This window comes from Theileria equi, chromosome 3 (assembly GCF_000342415.1).
Source record: "Theileria equi strain WA chromosome 3, complete sequence".
NCBI classification, from domain to species: Eukaryota; Apicomplexa; class Aconoidasida; order Piroplasmida; family Theileriidae; genus Theileria; species Theileria equi.
Genome location: NC_021367.1, coordinates 2179916 through 2192877, shown reverse-complemented (window position 1 = coordinate 2192877; position 12962 = coordinate 2179916). Strand labels below are relative to the sequence as shown.

At 36.1% G+C, this 12962-nt stretch overlaps 10 protein-coding genes across 10 annotated transcripts, besides 1 other annotated feature; 6 read left to right on the top strand and 4 right to left on the bottom strand.

The window, feature by feature from the left end:
- Nucleotides 1–94: 94 nt before the first annotated feature.
- On the bottom strand, nucleotides 95–904 carry BEWA_010910 (hypothetical protein). Its single transcript, XM_004831283.1, has one exon. It carries the CDS (start codon nucleotides 843–845, stop codon nucleotides 105–107), a length of 741 nt encoding a protein of 246 aa, XP_004831340.1. The 5' UTR covers nucleotides 846–904; the 3' UTR covers nucleotides 95–104.
- Nucleotides 905–972: 68 nt separating this feature from the next.
- BEWA_010900 (vacuolar proton-translocating ATPase, putative) lies at nucleotides 973–1818 on the top strand. The gene is made up of 4 exons (XM_004831282.1): nucleotides 973–1181; nucleotides 1236–1520; nucleotides 1556–1659; nucleotides 1692–1818. Exons 1-4 carry the CDS (start codon nucleotides 1078–1080, stop codon nucleotides 1739–1741), a joined length of 543 nt encoding a protein of 180 aa, XP_004831339.1. The 5' UTR covers nucleotides 973–1077; the 3' UTR covers nucleotides 1742–1818.
- A 48-nt stretch (nucleotides 1819–1866) lies between these two features.
- BEWA_010890 (hypothetical protein) lies at nucleotides 1867–4206 on the top strand (the record flags this gene model as incomplete). The annotated part of the gene is made up of 2 exons (XM_004831281.1): nucleotides 1867–2003; nucleotides 2055–4206. The coding sequence occupies 2 exons, from the start codon at nucleotides 1867–1869 to the stop codon at nucleotides 4204–4206; spliced, it is 2289 nt and encodes a 762-aa protein (XP_004831338.1).
- A 41-nt stretch (nucleotides 4207–4247) lies between these two features.
- BEWA_010880 (hypothetical protein) lies at nucleotides 4248–4652 on the top strand (the record flags this gene model as incomplete). The annotated part of the gene is made up of 2 exons (XM_004831280.1): nucleotides 4248–4380; nucleotides 4426–4652. 2 exons carry the CDS (start codon nucleotides 4248–4250, stop codon nucleotides 4650–4652), a joined length of 360 nt encoding a protein of 119 aa, XP_004831337.1.
- Nucleotides 4653–4660: 8 nt separating this feature from the next.
- BEWA_010870 (hypothetical protein) lies at nucleotides 4661–5841 on the bottom strand (the record flags this gene model as incomplete). The annotated part of the gene is made up of 8 exons (XM_004831279.1): nucleotides 4661–4723; nucleotides 4758–4811; nucleotides 4847–4945; nucleotides 4978–5162; nucleotides 5197–5283; nucleotides 5317–5362; nucleotides 5400–5505; nucleotides 5573–5841. 8 exons carry the CDS (start codon nucleotides 5839–5841, stop codon nucleotides 4664–4666), a joined length of 906 nt encoding a protein of 301 aa, XP_004831336.1. The 3' UTR covers nucleotides 4661–4663.
- Nucleotides 5842–5901: 60 nt separating this feature from the next.
- Nucleotides 5902–5946: a sequence feature (AT_rich).
- Nucleotides 5944–6848, bottom strand: BEWA_010860 (proteasome subunit alpha type, putative). The gene is made up of 5 exons (XM_004831278.1): nucleotides 6647–6848; nucleotides 6525–6612; nucleotides 6397–6486; nucleotides 6207–6356; nucleotides 5944–6165 (listed from the first exon to the last, which is right to left on the bottom strand). Exons 1-5 carry the CDS (start codon nucleotides 6814–6816, stop codon nucleotides 5950–5952), a joined length of 714 nt encoding a protein of 237 aa, XP_004831335.1. The 5' UTR covers nucleotides 6817–6848; the 3' UTR covers nucleotides 5944–5949.
- Nucleotides 6849–6922: 74 nt separating this feature from the next.
- BEWA_010850 (proteasome subunit alpha type, putative) lies at nucleotides 6923–7857 on the top strand (the record flags this gene model as incomplete). The annotated part of the gene is made up of 3 exons (XM_004831277.1): nucleotides 6923–7375; nucleotides 7415–7588; nucleotides 7621–7857. The coding sequence occupies exons 1-3, from the start codon at nucleotides 7019–7021 to the stop codon at nucleotides 7855–7857; spliced, it is 768 nt and encodes a 255-aa protein (XP_004831334.1). The 5' UTR covers nucleotides 6923–7018.
- Nucleotides 7858–7872: 15 nt separating this feature from the next.
- On the bottom strand, nucleotides 7873–8672 carry BEWA_010840 (hypothetical protein; the record flags this gene model as incomplete). The annotated part of the gene is made up of 8 exons (XM_004831276.1): nucleotides 7873–7918; nucleotides 7952–7985; nucleotides 8074–8110; nucleotides 8144–8255; nucleotides 8288–8327; nucleotides 8363–8449; nucleotides 8485–8591; nucleotides 8665–8672. 8 exons carry the CDS (start codon nucleotides 8670–8672, stop codon nucleotides 7873–7875), a joined length of 471 nt encoding a protein of 156 aa, XP_004831333.1.
- Nucleotides 8673–9176: 504 nt separating this feature from the next.
- BEWA_010830 (hypothetical protein) lies at nucleotides 9177–11760 on the top strand (the record flags this gene model as incomplete). Its single annotated transcript, XM_004831275.1, has 2 exons — nucleotides 9177–11646; nucleotides 11681–11760. The coding sequence occupies 2 exons, from the start codon at nucleotides 9177–9179 to the stop codon at nucleotides 11758–11760; spliced, it is 2550 nt and encodes an 849-aa protein (XP_004831332.1).
- Nucleotides 11761–11992: 232 nt separating this feature from the next.
- BEWA_010820 (er lumen protein retaining receptor, putative) lies at nucleotides 11993–12915 on the top strand. Its single transcript, XM_004831274.1, has 3 exons — nucleotides 11993–12236; nucleotides 12278–12456; nucleotides 12491–12915. Exons 1-3 carry the CDS (start codon nucleotides 12091–12093, stop codon nucleotides 12835–12837), a joined length of 672 nt encoding a protein of 223 aa, XP_004831331.1. The 5' UTR covers nucleotides 11993–12090; the 3' UTR covers nucleotides 12838–12915.
- The last annotated feature ends 47 nt before the right edge of the window (nucleotides 12916–12962 follow it).

Genomic DNA, 12962 nt, shown 5'->3' with positions numbered 1-12962 from the left:
AGGTATTTACACAAACTAACGGCATCTTAGATGCTCCCTATCTCATCGGCGGCGTGCACCCGTGTGTAAAGTAACGTGAAAGAACGGTAACATTTTAATAACGACTAAAAGAAGCCGTTTGTTATTTTGTACAGTACAATAAAGATAAAAATTCCTATTACGATAGATACGATACTTCTGTTTTTTATCATTACATAACGTATGTTCTTTTGCAGTTTATGGATATTGAACAAGTGTTTGTCGACCATGGTATTTAATTTACTATATATCTTACCCATTCTTTTGTTTCCCTTCTTTAACATATCAAGGTTTAGACTAGCCTGCTCAGTTAGCGATTCTATATCGATTATAGCCTCAACTATGGCTTTTCCGGAGTCCACTATGGAAACACCTTTACTGCCTTGAGTACCTTCATTTTGACCCGAATCAAATAGCATAAAGCTCTGGTAGCCAGTTTCCACCTGCTTGCAAATATTATTGAATTCACGGGTATGTTGGTCATATATTCTTCTCAGGCGCTGGATCTGCACATTTTTAGTTTTGTCAAGATTTGCTAAATCTCGTTTTAACAGTTCGGTTATAAGGTTGTTTGCAAACTCCAATTTGTGTTTTGTACGACTTTTGAGGTCAATTACCTTTTGCCATTCCTGACTCGTGAGATTTCCTTTGCTTAAGTAAGTCTCGATTTGATCTGTCTGAGAAGCTATATCGTTTTTTAACTTTCCTAGGTGTGATATGCTATCATTTTGCGAATTAGACGTAAGGATAGAGTTCCCAAGTGCATCGTGCTTTTGACACGTTTTAAGATAAACATTCACATAGTTATCACTACCGCTATCACTCATGTTTTAAATGTTGCATCTTACGTTTATATGAAATTATATTACACATGTTTATGAAGTACATCAAAAAGGTATATGTATCGATTTCCCCATTGTAGAGTAACAAAAGTGAGCTTGCCCCTGTAAAATCACAAGTAATCCTTTTGTTCACAAAATGCTCTATTTCCATAATTTATTTTACACCTGGCTAATATAACATCGCAAATTCTCACTGTGCAATAGCATTCAGATCAAGATGTATTATGAATGGTCATCGATTGTAGGACAAATACCTCCGTCATTTTGGGGATATTTAGGTATATTTATGTCATTAGGATTTTCTGTTTTTGGGGCCGCTACGTAAGTTATTACTCATACACATTTCTCTTAAACTGGAACTTTATGATCATTTAGGGGTATTTTTCTCTGTGGACCATCAATAATGGGTGGTTCAGTTAAATCACCGCGTATCACTGTTAAAAATTTGGTATCCGTTATCTTTTGTGAAGCCATCGGAATATACGGACTTATCGTATCTGTACTGCTTATCAATGTTGCATCGCGGTTTTCCGGGATAGATAGACCCATAGACTTGGCAGCAGACGTTGTAGAAACAGGAAAATACATAAATGATGTATTTAGGGGCTGGGCAATGTTCGCAATTGGATTAATTGTAGGTCTATCCAACCTATCTTGCGGGTATTTATATAGTAGGGGTAACCATCATGTTTTAGTATATCTGTCGGTATAGTTGGAAGTGCTTGCGCTCTGGCTGATGCACAAAAACCACAGTTATTTGTTAAAGTTCTTATGGTTGAGATTTTTGCCAGTGTATTGGGTAAGTTACCGAACTTCGTAGACGTTTGTTAGGTTTATTTGGCGTTATCGTTGGAGTAATTTTATTATCCATGGTCCCATGATCGGACACAAATTTATTTCTTAGAATAAAATCTCTAACTAGCACCTAACTAGGATCACTGTAATTTATACTTTAGTTGGGGTTTATAGTTGCCTTCCACTTTGTTTTTGTATAGATATAGTAAGTATGAAGGTAAATCGCAAGACTGGAAAAGATAGATTAGATAAATACTATCATTTGGCCAAGGAACATGGATATAGGTCCCGTTCCGCGTTCAAGATCATACAGTTGGCTAAAAAATTCAATTTTTTCGAGAACTGCAAGTAAGTTTTTCTATTAATCATTAAAAACATATTTAATTCAACAATACATAGTGTTGTGGTCGATCTCTGTGCTGCTCCAGGTGGATGGCTCCAAGTAGCTTCCAAACAACTTCCTGTGTCAAGTACCATTATTGGTGTTGATTTAGTACAGATTAAGCCTATAAAGGGGGTTTTAACATTTCAGGCGGACATAAGGACCGCAAAATGTCGTTCCATGATAATGAACCACCTTAAGGGTGCTGAGGTAGACCTTGTTCTCCATGATGGAGCACCAAATATGGGATGCAACTGGAATATGGATGCATTTAATCAAAATGTACTAGTTTTGGACGCTGCAAAGTTAGCTTCTAGCATTCTAAAGAAAGGAGGAATATTTGTTACGAAGATATTTAGGTCGGCAGATTATAATTCACTGATATGGATGTTGAGTAATTGTTTCGATAAGGTAAAGGTAACAAAGCCTCAAAGTAGTAGGAATGTTTCTGCCGAAATTTTTGCAGTTTGCATAGGATTTAAATCTCTGAAAGGACTTGATCCTCGGCTTTTTAATTGTGACTATGTTTTTCTCTCGGAGAGACAAACTCACGCTGAGGATAATGCTAAAAAGTCATTGAATCAGTTGATAAAGGAAAAATCCAAGGCTCGCAAAGAAGGCTATGAAGCGGGTGATTTTTGTGAGCATACCATTTTGGAATTTTTGAGATCTGACAATCCGGCCAATCTTTTAGTTTCAGCTAGTCGCCTTGTCTTTAGGTCTAAAGACAGTGAAGATTCCGATATTTTGGACATTATTCAGAATGATCCTATTACTACTGACGAGATTAAGCTGTTATGTTCCGATATACAGGTTGCTGGAAAGGCTGACTTACAATCTATTTTGAAGTGGCGCACGAAGATTTTAAAGCATCTTCCTAATTTTATGCCAGAGAAGGCTGTAGATAAGCCAGACATGAATAATATTGAGCTAGATGAGGAATCTCTAATTGAATTGGAGAAGCAAAAACTAAGTGATATTGTAGAAACAAATAGGAAGCGTGCAGAACGAAAGCAAAGGAAACTATTAAAAAAGAGGAAATCTGTTGGAAAGTCTGCCGCAATTGTTGGTGTGGATCCAGAACTTTTCCAATTTTCATCCTTGAGCGGTAACAGACCGGAGGATATCCCATATTCTGAGTCTTCGTCTTCAGTTGAAGAGATAGAACTTGAAGAAAGTGAATTAAGTAGTGATGATGAGGCGAATAAAATTTTGAAGATGGATATAGATTTAGAGGTGCAACATTCGCTAAACAAGGCGAACGAAGAAGATAAACAAAAAAAACACTCCAATCTCACCAGACGACAGAAAGTAAACATGGAAAAATCTTTAGAGCTTACTAATTTCATTGATCATATGCAGTATCAAGCTCGTATAGATGCCTCTGAGGCAAAGCAGGATTCCGATGATGAACCTGACAGATCCGAATTAATTTCAGAGCGTTGGTTTGATCAAGATATTTTTAATGAGGATATTGAAACAGTAAATGTTTCAAAGAGAAGAAAAAGTGATCCCAAAGATGATTTTGTGATTGTACCAGCTATATCTAATGCCGAAATAGAGGCAAGTAAGAGAGATGAATTTGACGACCTTTCTAAGGATAGCCAAACTGTAGAACAAATTCAAGCACTGGGATCCTTAATGATTAATAAAAAGACGAGAATGTCTTTAATCGATGGTACATATAACAAACGAACTTTTGATGATGGTGAACTCCCGAGTTGGTTCATTGAAGATGAAAACAAACATAATAAGCAAGAACTCCCAATTTCCAAAGATTTAATGAAGAAATACAAGGCAAAATTGCTTGAGATCAAAAATAGACCGATCAGAAAGGTCTTGGAAGCAAAGGCAAGAAAGAAGATGCGTGCTGATAAAAAGATTAAAGGTATACTTCCAAGGATAGAATCGATGTCTAATGATATAACTAAGGCAGGGAATGCCAGGAAATTGATCAAAAAAGTTAAGAACATCTCTTCCGATAAACGTGAAAAAGTTTATGTGGTCTCTAGAGGGATTGGTCGAACCAAAACTTCAAAGCCCTCTAAATCTGGTTCTAGAAAAATATACAAGGTTGTAGACAAGAGACTTAAGAAAGATAAACGAAATTCGAAGGAAGCGGCCAAAGGAAGAAGCAAGAGAAAATCGCGCAAGGCCCGCTTGCATTAGTATCGCGTTATTTATTACTTTACATATTTTTGTTATTTATTATGAAAAAGGACAAAATATTGGATGATATCCAGATAGTTGAGACGTTTTCAAATTGTGACTCCTTCGACAATCTAGATAGACTAGGTTGCGGTGTCCATTTGACGATTCCTAGCGGAGAGATAGAAACTAAAGGTAAGTATTCAAAAATTATTTTTTTAATCTCGTGTTGATTGCTAGAGTTTGTAAAAGAAATTGAATGCCACGAATGTAGCCACTCATCCTTGACGAATAATACACAGTCGATATCGACTTGCAAAGACATTTACTGCAAGATGAAAATATCTAATCTAGAAGCAATGGTTAGATTACTAGAGATGCAAAACTCTCAACTTATCGTAAATATGTGTGCCTTATACAATACCATGGTACAACACATCGAGAATTTGGAAAAGGCAAACAAATAAAGTTTATGTATCTAGTTATTAGTCTCTGCACTATAGTAGATGCTTAAAGTTTCGTGTGATAGAATACATGCCTATGTTAATGTGATATTCATGCAATATGCGTACCACATTTCTCAGATAATTCATGGTTGCAGTTGGCGGAGGTATGGACGATTTTTCCTTAAACATATGATATATTTTGCATAAGTACCAACCTTTATACGCAACAATAACTTGAGATCAATAGGGAGATCGAGCATCGTCTTTATGTAAGAAGATAGGTGATTGAGAGTTATTGTCCCGTCCCCGTAAATCTACAAAGTGTAGATGCATAACTTAAACAAACCAGGTCAGGGATTACTTGTGGAAGATTAGATTCTGCGATTAGTCTGTATGGAAGCTTGTCAAACGGCGGTGTTTTTGGTAGTGAATCTAGAACAGCCTTTCTCCTTTGTTTGATTTCTTTAATATACAATTTACTGTCAAATATGCTGGTTACTGAAAATTCCCTCAGGTTAAAACTTTCATCAACTAATGGAAAATATCAAATAATATCACATCAAACCAGAATTGAGTGAATCTATTGAAATTTTCGAATCTTCATTGAAAAACTTCGATCGTATGGCTTCAATGGTAGAATCATTTTTCATTCCTGTGAAATTCAAACTTTAATACAATAACAAACCTTTGTTTATTGCCATAATTATAGTATCGCTAAGTTCCTCAAATACCTAATAAACATGTTCGATGATTTGCTTCGGATCTTACCTTCACATTTGGTATGAGTCTGGAGATGATGGAATCGTAGATCGGATCAGGTTTGAGAAACCTTCTTGAAGGAACATGTTTCCTGCACTTTGGACACTCTCTCAACCTAAAAATTTATGTATTTTGCTTCAAAAACGATATATGCAGCAAAAAAGAAGTATAAATAGAAATACCCTATCCGAACGCATTTCTCTATACAAGAAGAACAAAATCTATGCAAACACGTTTTTATGACAACGCATTTATGAACAATTCCAGAACAAATAGCACAGCTGATCTCATCTCGCAACCCAGACTCATTTAGGCTTGTTTGCAGATTTTGGTATTCGAATTTATCCGCCATGCGGGGATTACGAACAACCTCAAAAACGGTCAAACCACATGTTAAAGATCCAGCCAGCTCTAAGAACTCAGAAGGTTTTCTTTTCTTGAATATTTCCATTGATATGATTCAAATGACCAATACATTAAAATTCGGCATAAAACACACTATATTTAACAGAAAATATATATATATTATTGTAAATAGTAAATTAAAATTTTTATTGTACTAATTACTAGTTGCTCTCTCCTGATTTAGTTTATCTACAATATCTTGCATAGTGCTTTCTTCCAGAATCTTCATACCAGCCGGTGTCAACATCGCAACCTCTATATTCTTAGCGGAGACCTCAACAACTTCGAACAAAGCTTTAATGGCCAAATTTAGAGATTCTTCGGTAGTTAAATTCTCTTTGTAGTGTTTTTCTAGGTACTCTTTAACGTGCTATAGGTTTAATGTTGAATACTCGTTTCAATTGAACTTACCTTTGAGTTTTTACCAATAGATTGAGCTTTCCATGAGGAATAAATACCCGAAGGTTCCGTCTGGAATAACCCAGGCTTCCCGTTTGCGTCTAGTCCAACTATCAAGAGGGAGACCCCAAAAAGTCGGACTCCTCCTCTGTGTGTATATTTCTGAACATAAAATGATACTATTATTTCTTTTAATACTAACTTGCTGTAATCTTGCGATGTATTTAGCAATATATCCGACTGTTGCCGGTTCGTCAGTATTAAGTTTGTAGCGTTGGCATTCTAATCGCGTCTACATAGATATGATTTTAGGATATGAAGAATAAATACCTTATTGGCAAGGACCCTTGCATCGGCATTTAACCCCGCAAAAGCAATAGCGACGTTTTCGTCTAATTGTAGTATTTTTTTGTTACACCTAAAAATGTATTTACGAGAAAGGAACTAAATACCCTTGGTCTTGCAATTTTGTAAGCAATTTCTTTTCGGCAGCAATTATAACGGCGTCATTAGCCTTAACGCCTACAACACATCCTCCTCTTTTTACTGCTTCCATTGCATATTCCACTTGCATCAAGTGCCCATCTGGACTGAAAATTGTTATAGCTCTATCATAGCTCATTTTTAATGTCGTATAATAAGATTTTTTTGTCCGTACATCTGAATAAAGGGTGGTACCAACTCATGGGGAATACCAATATATTTTCGATGCCTTATTATTGGTTTTTACGTACGCCTATATAGTGTATTCGCTATTATATAAGCAAACGCTATATGTTTTTTGAAATAATTCGAGATACATCAGATGCATTTCGTTTCTTATCATGTCTAGAAGGTACGATTCACGTACAACCACCTTTTCCCCTGAAGGTCGATTGTATCAAGTGGAATACGCACTTGAAGCTATAAATAATGCAAGCTTGACTATTGGAGTTTTATGTGATCACGGTGTAGTCTTGGTAGCAGATAAACCAGTTAGTTCTAAGTTGTTAGACCCTGGCAAGATCAATGAAAAATTGTACAAACTAGATTCTCATATATTTTGCGCAGTGGCTGGTCTCACTGCTGATGCTACTGTTTTAATCAATATGTGCAAACTCTACGCCCAGCGCCATAGATACTCATACGGAGAAGCACAAGATGTAGAGCAGCACATTATCCAAATTTGTGATCTTAAACAGGTTAGATTTAAGTACATAATTTTTTGCAAACGTACGCAGAGTTACACACAGTTCGGTGGTTTAAGACCATTTGGTGTTAGCTTCCTTTTTGCTGGCTGGGATAGCAACCTTGGATTTCAACTATATCATACAGATCCGTCTGGTAACTACTCTGGATGGAAAGCAACTGCCATAGGCATGAACAGTCAATCGGCTCAATCCATACTCAAACAAGTACGTCTTAATTGAAAATAAATACCTTGTAGGAATGGAAAAACAATCTTACGCTTGAAGATGCAACAAAATTAGCAGTGAAGGTCCTTGTTAAGGCTATGGACTCCTCTTCTCCTCAGGCTAGCAAGATAGAAGTGGGAGTGCTCTCGAAGAGGGATCACACCGAGGCCATCCCTTCTGTTAGCATGTTATCGAGTGAAAAGATCGGCGCTATCTTGAAGGAAATTGCAAGCGATGAAGGGCAAAAAATGCTTGAAACGGCCACATAATATAATCGTGAACATTTACGATTTTACTACATTATCTAACATCTTACTATCATTCCACATCCTGAAAAGAGTTTTTGGTTGTAAGTATGCTTACCTAAAAAGAAACCGAAGCTCACCATACCTCCAATCTAAGGATGTATTAATTATAATAGCCTTTACTCACCGTAGAAACGGGCAGAATCATAAAATTTCGATATCGGAAAGATGAATATATACCAGTAATACCTCCAAAAATACCACCAACAGCACCGCCCTAATATTAGAATGTGATTTGCAGCAGGCTAACCATTTTAAATCCCATCTTTATACTTTCGAGACAGTTATGGGCTCTAGGATTCTTGACGATTCTATCTACGAGACCCTCTTTTTTGGTATATGAATTATAGTTATCAGAGAATCTGTCAAAACATTGAAAACGTCAACAACTTACGTATAACTAGAGTAATCGCTGGCATCATAACTTGTATCCACTAAGACATGTTTGTGAATGGTTAGACAAAGGTACCTGTCGCTTTTGGAGGAGGAGTGAATCCATTAAAGGTTAGATCTCGGGGATTTTTAGAAACATTTGAACCCAATCCTCTTGGGGGCACTAAAACATTTTAGTCCAGTAGATCACATACAAACCTGGAGGAGGAGCAAATGCTCCGCTTGGAGGAGGTGGAACTTTGTCATCACAAGAAGATGTAGTATTGTCTTTACTAGTACCTCCAATTAAACCAGAAACAAGGTCCCTGAAAGATAAGAATTTGTAGAGCTATGAATATTGCAGTTACGATACATTTTGATGATTTGATGAATACTCACCAGCCCATTTTAATAATATTTACCAAACAAAATTATTTCTGAGTAAAATGATTTAATTTAGGGATATACAATCCTTTATTACGCACCATAACAACGGTTCACGGGATATTGCATCCTCTGATCCATACCTTAATGTAGATTATTTTAATATGTAGTTATAAGTATTTTTGTATTTAAACCCGGGTATACCTACCATGTTTACGGGATATTACTATGCATTATCTACCAATTTAAAGCAGAGATCTCATTGGTTATCTACTAGACCATACGTTTTTGGACATTCTGCCTCTTTAATATTCACATGGATTAAATTTGGAAAGATAGCACTGTATACTGCAATAGCAATTTTATTTTGCTACTTTCTGTACTATGAATTAGTTTGTGTATCTCCAGTGTGTGCCTATTACACTGGTGCCATTTTTCCATCCCTGTTGAATAAGTTTAAAACTATAGGAAGAACATACCGTCCTACTCTTTACTTGTTTTCCCCCAATTTACAATGGATTTATCTTATGGCATATTGCCAACTGAACCTGTGGCTTAAAGTTTCTAAACTCAATATTTCACGTTCAAAGTATACAGTTTCCAGATCAATATATCGTTTAAAGTGTTTTGTTTTGGAGTCAATCTTGGATTCTTTTTTGTTTCGTAAAATATTTCGCTCACAGGTGCAGGCAACATTTCGGGAGGCAGTTGAGGGTCAGAATGGCGCTTTAGTAATTTTGGATTGGTATATACCGAACAAATTAGTCAAAATTTGTTCGGAATGTGGACATTTTATACCTAAAACCGGTGGATACACCACCAATCCTATGGAAGTTGGTGGTACACATCAGGTTCAGGAATCGGCTGTAGAAACTGATGCGCCAATTGGAGATGCAAACAGTTCGGTTAGATCATCACATTCTAGTTCAAAACTTGTTGCATTAAAAACAACAATTTCCTGCCCTACTCTTTACGACCGTGATATTAGTTCGGTTTCCTTACTTGAGGGTGTTATTGCTGAATTAAATGAGCAATTGACATCTGAAGAGAACCAACTTATGAATGAGAGTGTTCTAAAAAGAGAAAGCCTTAGTCATAAAACATTTGAATTAACAAATGCCAAGGTTGCCAGAGGGGTTGTTATAATAATTGGTGATATGAATGTCTCATATAATGTTTCTTTTCAACAAACCTCTTGTAACTGTGCTAATAAATGTGATAATATGGATAAAAAATGCGAAGTTTGTATGAAAGACTACGTAGGATTAAATGCAGAACCGCCAACTATTATTGCAACAAAATGCTTGATTAAAGATTTGTTACGGTTGGGATTTATATGTATTAATATTCATCTCAACATAAATCTAGGGATGGCTAGTGAGGCATATCCAGGCTTGATCGGCCTCAGGTCATTTCCTATCTCGTTATATAGCAATGTACTGGTAGATTTGGATTGTGTTCTCAATAGGATTTCTGAAAGGTTTCCAACTTCCCCGTTGTCCTTTATAAGTGTTGGTTTTGGCGCAAATATATTAATGGAATATATTTCACTGGCGTCGTCTCACAGATCCTTTAAAACTGCACCAGATATGGATCAAGATGCAAACCCATCTAATTTGCACTCAATGTTCTCCAAGATGAACAGCACACAAAACCCCCAAGTGGGAAAGCTCGCATCGCTAGGTGAAATGCGGACGAATAACACTTTAACTTTTAATTTGAATCTGAAACCTGAGACATCAGATTCTAATCCTAGTGAGTTTGATAAATTACAGCACTTCCTTCAAATTAATGATCCTGTTAATACGACTGATTCTAATGATATTCATATTAAGGATGGATTCTATATGAGCAAAATCGTTCCAGACAAAAAATATTCTTTTCTTTCAAATGCTGATCCTCCAAATGTACCTATGCAGAGTGATGATTATAAAACGCAAGATGGATCCGCAAATGGTGACATCTCTGATAGGAAAAATATGAATAATACAGATGATAATATGGGAAATGAGGATAATAAAGAATTTACAGTTGGAACAAGAGTTATTTTTCCACATCCCCTGTCATGCGAACTTTCTTTTAATATAAAGAACATTTCTTCCGTTGTATGTATCAATTTAAATTTAAGGGAACACGATAATGTACTGTACAACTTTACCAAGATCAATGATTATGAGGACAGTTGCCCGTACAGGAAACTTTGTACTTCTTCTTTAAGTTCTAATCTTTTGCAACTTTTAAATCAAATTAAATACACCAGGAAAAGTTCTTCCACTAAAAGAGATCAAAAGTTATCATGTGGCCATTATGGTAAAGAAAAGAATTCCGGAAATTTAAAGAAATTATTTAACCGATCGGGTACTAGGAGTGCTACCAACAAAGATTCGGGTGCCCTAAGTATTGTCGAACAAACTATAACACGTTTACATAGGGAATACCACAATTCATATAGAGAAATGAAGAAAAATACCTTGACATTTATAAATTATGGTTCAATGTTATTTGAAAGTATGGGAATAAGGAGTTGTGCTGATTTCAAGATCTCAATTTTGATGACTCTGAAGCAAAGGATTGAAGGTTTAACACAAGATATTCGGGGGAAATCCAGAATTACGGAAATACCAATATATAATTACACAAACAGAAAGATTAGCACGTGTTTGAGGTTGGGAAGGACTAGTTTTGATTCTAACAGGGACAGATTTATAGCAAATATAAAGAGATTCCCAGATTATAAAATAAGCAGGTACATAAATGGTCTTATAAACAGAGAGTATGCGAGAAATATCAGTAATATAAAGAAAAACCTTGAATGTGTATCAATTCCAACTTTATTTCTCTACTCTTTGGATACTTCACTTTTTGGTTGGAAAGACATAGATATTTTTGATGTCATCAAGTTAGTTTTATACGGTGATGATCATTACAACATTTATAGGAACCCTAATTTTGTATACTATGTTTGTCAAAGCGGAGGATACTCGACTTTTCTCACGGGTAAGTTTTCCAGGATGTGTGCATATTAATACAGGACTACACCCCTTCCCCTGGTTCATTGGACCAACTATAGAGTTTTTGGAAGAAATGACTACTAAAAGCTTTACGTTTTAATGTAATTTATTGCGTTTATACGTGCATCATTTATCGAGTTATGCTGAGTGTGGATTTCACAGAGATATGAAAATGTTCCCATATTTCGATCAAATAGCAATTAGGGCTGTATTTATATACCAGTGTACTGTTAACTACGTTCGGTTGGTCCAGTGATGCCAGAGAACTCTTACTGCGGACAAACTGCCTAGCCCGATATTGCCGTTTGGCTCTGAGCCACTGCTGTTTATTCACAGCTTTATATTTGGTGTTTAGGGCTACATTTTTATATGATGAGAAATATATTTCATTAGTACACATACTCTTTGTTACACTGTTTTAGTATACACGATGTCTATGAATATATTTCGCCTTGCTGGCGACATGTGCCACATTGTGAGCCTAATACTTCTCGTTTGGAAATTAAAAGTATCAAAGAACTGCTTGGGTATATCTTGTAGGATGCTTGAGCTTTATCTTATGGTCTTTGTTTGCAGGTAATCTACTGATAATTGGCATAGCCACAAATAATTTGCAGATATGTCGATTTGTTCATCTACTTTATCAGCTTTTATAACACATTTATGAAGATTTTGTTTATTCTAGTGACAGCATATTCGATTTACCTGATCAGATTCCGTCCACCCATTTCTCAAACATACAACAGGAAGATTGATAAATTCTCCTATGAAAAGTATATACTTGGACCTGTATTCGGTTAGTTGACTAGAGGAATCATAATTATTAACAGTTTTGGCCTTGCTGACAACCAAAAGATATGATTTTGTCGACGTGCTTTGGACATTTTCAATATGGCTAGAAAGTGTTGCTATATTACCACAGCTGACGATGCTTTACCAGCAGCGCGAAGTAGAAAATATCACTTCGCACTACGTTCTTACCATGGGATTATACAGGGGTTTCTATCTAATAAACTGGATTTATCGCTATCTCTTTGAGTCGCCTTCATATATCTGTCTCGTTTGTTGGACTGCAGGATTCATACAGACTGCGTTGTACGTGGATTTTTTCTACTATTTTGCAAAGTCCAAATGGTATGGTAAGAAGCTGGTGCTCCCCTTCACTGGAGATGTATAAAAGTGTATACATAAGTTTGCACTTTAATTTTTTGAGAAGTCCGCCTCGCTAGATAGGCGTTTCTTTATCAATTGCTTAATAAGACGAGACCTTGAAATATTGACTATACACATACACGAAAACAA

What these genes read in the sequence shown, in the direction of transcription:
- BEWA_010910 (XM_004831283.1), bottom strand. Translation starts at nt 845, where the DNA reads ATGAGTGATAGCGGTAGTGATAACTATGTGAATGTTTATCTTAAAACG.
- BEWA_010900 (XM_004831282.1), top strand. Translation starts at nt 1,078, where the DNA reads ATGTATTATGAATGGTCATCGATTGTAGGACAAATACCTCCGTCATTT. An exon ending in TCTGTTTTTGGGGCCGCTAC is followed by an intron (nt 1,182 to 1,235) that starts GTAAGTTATTAC and finishes ATGATCATTTAG; the next exon opens with GGGTATTTTTCTCTGTGGAC. An exon ending in GATTTTTGCCAGTGTATTGG is followed by an intron (nt 1,660 to 1,691) that starts GTAAGTTACCGA and finishes GACGTTTGTTAG; the next exon opens with GTTTATTTGGCGTTATCGTT.
- BEWA_010860 (XM_004831278.1), bottom strand. Translation starts at nt 6,816, where the DNA reads ATGAGCTATGATAGAGCTATAACAATTTTCAGTCCAGATGGGCACTTG. An exon ending in ACAAAATTGCAAGACCAAGG is followed by an intron (nt 6,613 to 6,646) that starts GTATTTAGTTCC and finishes ATACATTTTTAG; the next exon opens with GTGTAACAAAAAAATACTAC. An exon ending in ACATCGCAAGATTACAGCAA is followed by an intron (nt 6,357 to 6,396) that starts GTTAGTATTAAA and finishes TTTTATGTTCAG; the next exon opens with AAATATACACACAGAGGAGG.
- BEWA_010820 (XM_004831274.1), top strand. Translation starts at nt 12,091, where the DNA reads ATGTCTATGAATATATTTCGCCTTGCTGGCGACATGTGCCACATTGTG. An exon ending in CTTATGGTCTTTGTTTGCAG is followed by an intron (nt 12,237 to 12,277) that starts GTAATCTACTGA and finishes AATAATTTGCAG; the next exon opens with ATATGTCGATTTGTTCATCT. An exon ending in TATACTTGGACCTGTATTCG is followed by an intron (nt 12,457 to 12,490) that starts GTTAGTTGACTA and finishes AATTATTAACAG; the next exon opens with TTTTGGCCTTGCTGACAACC.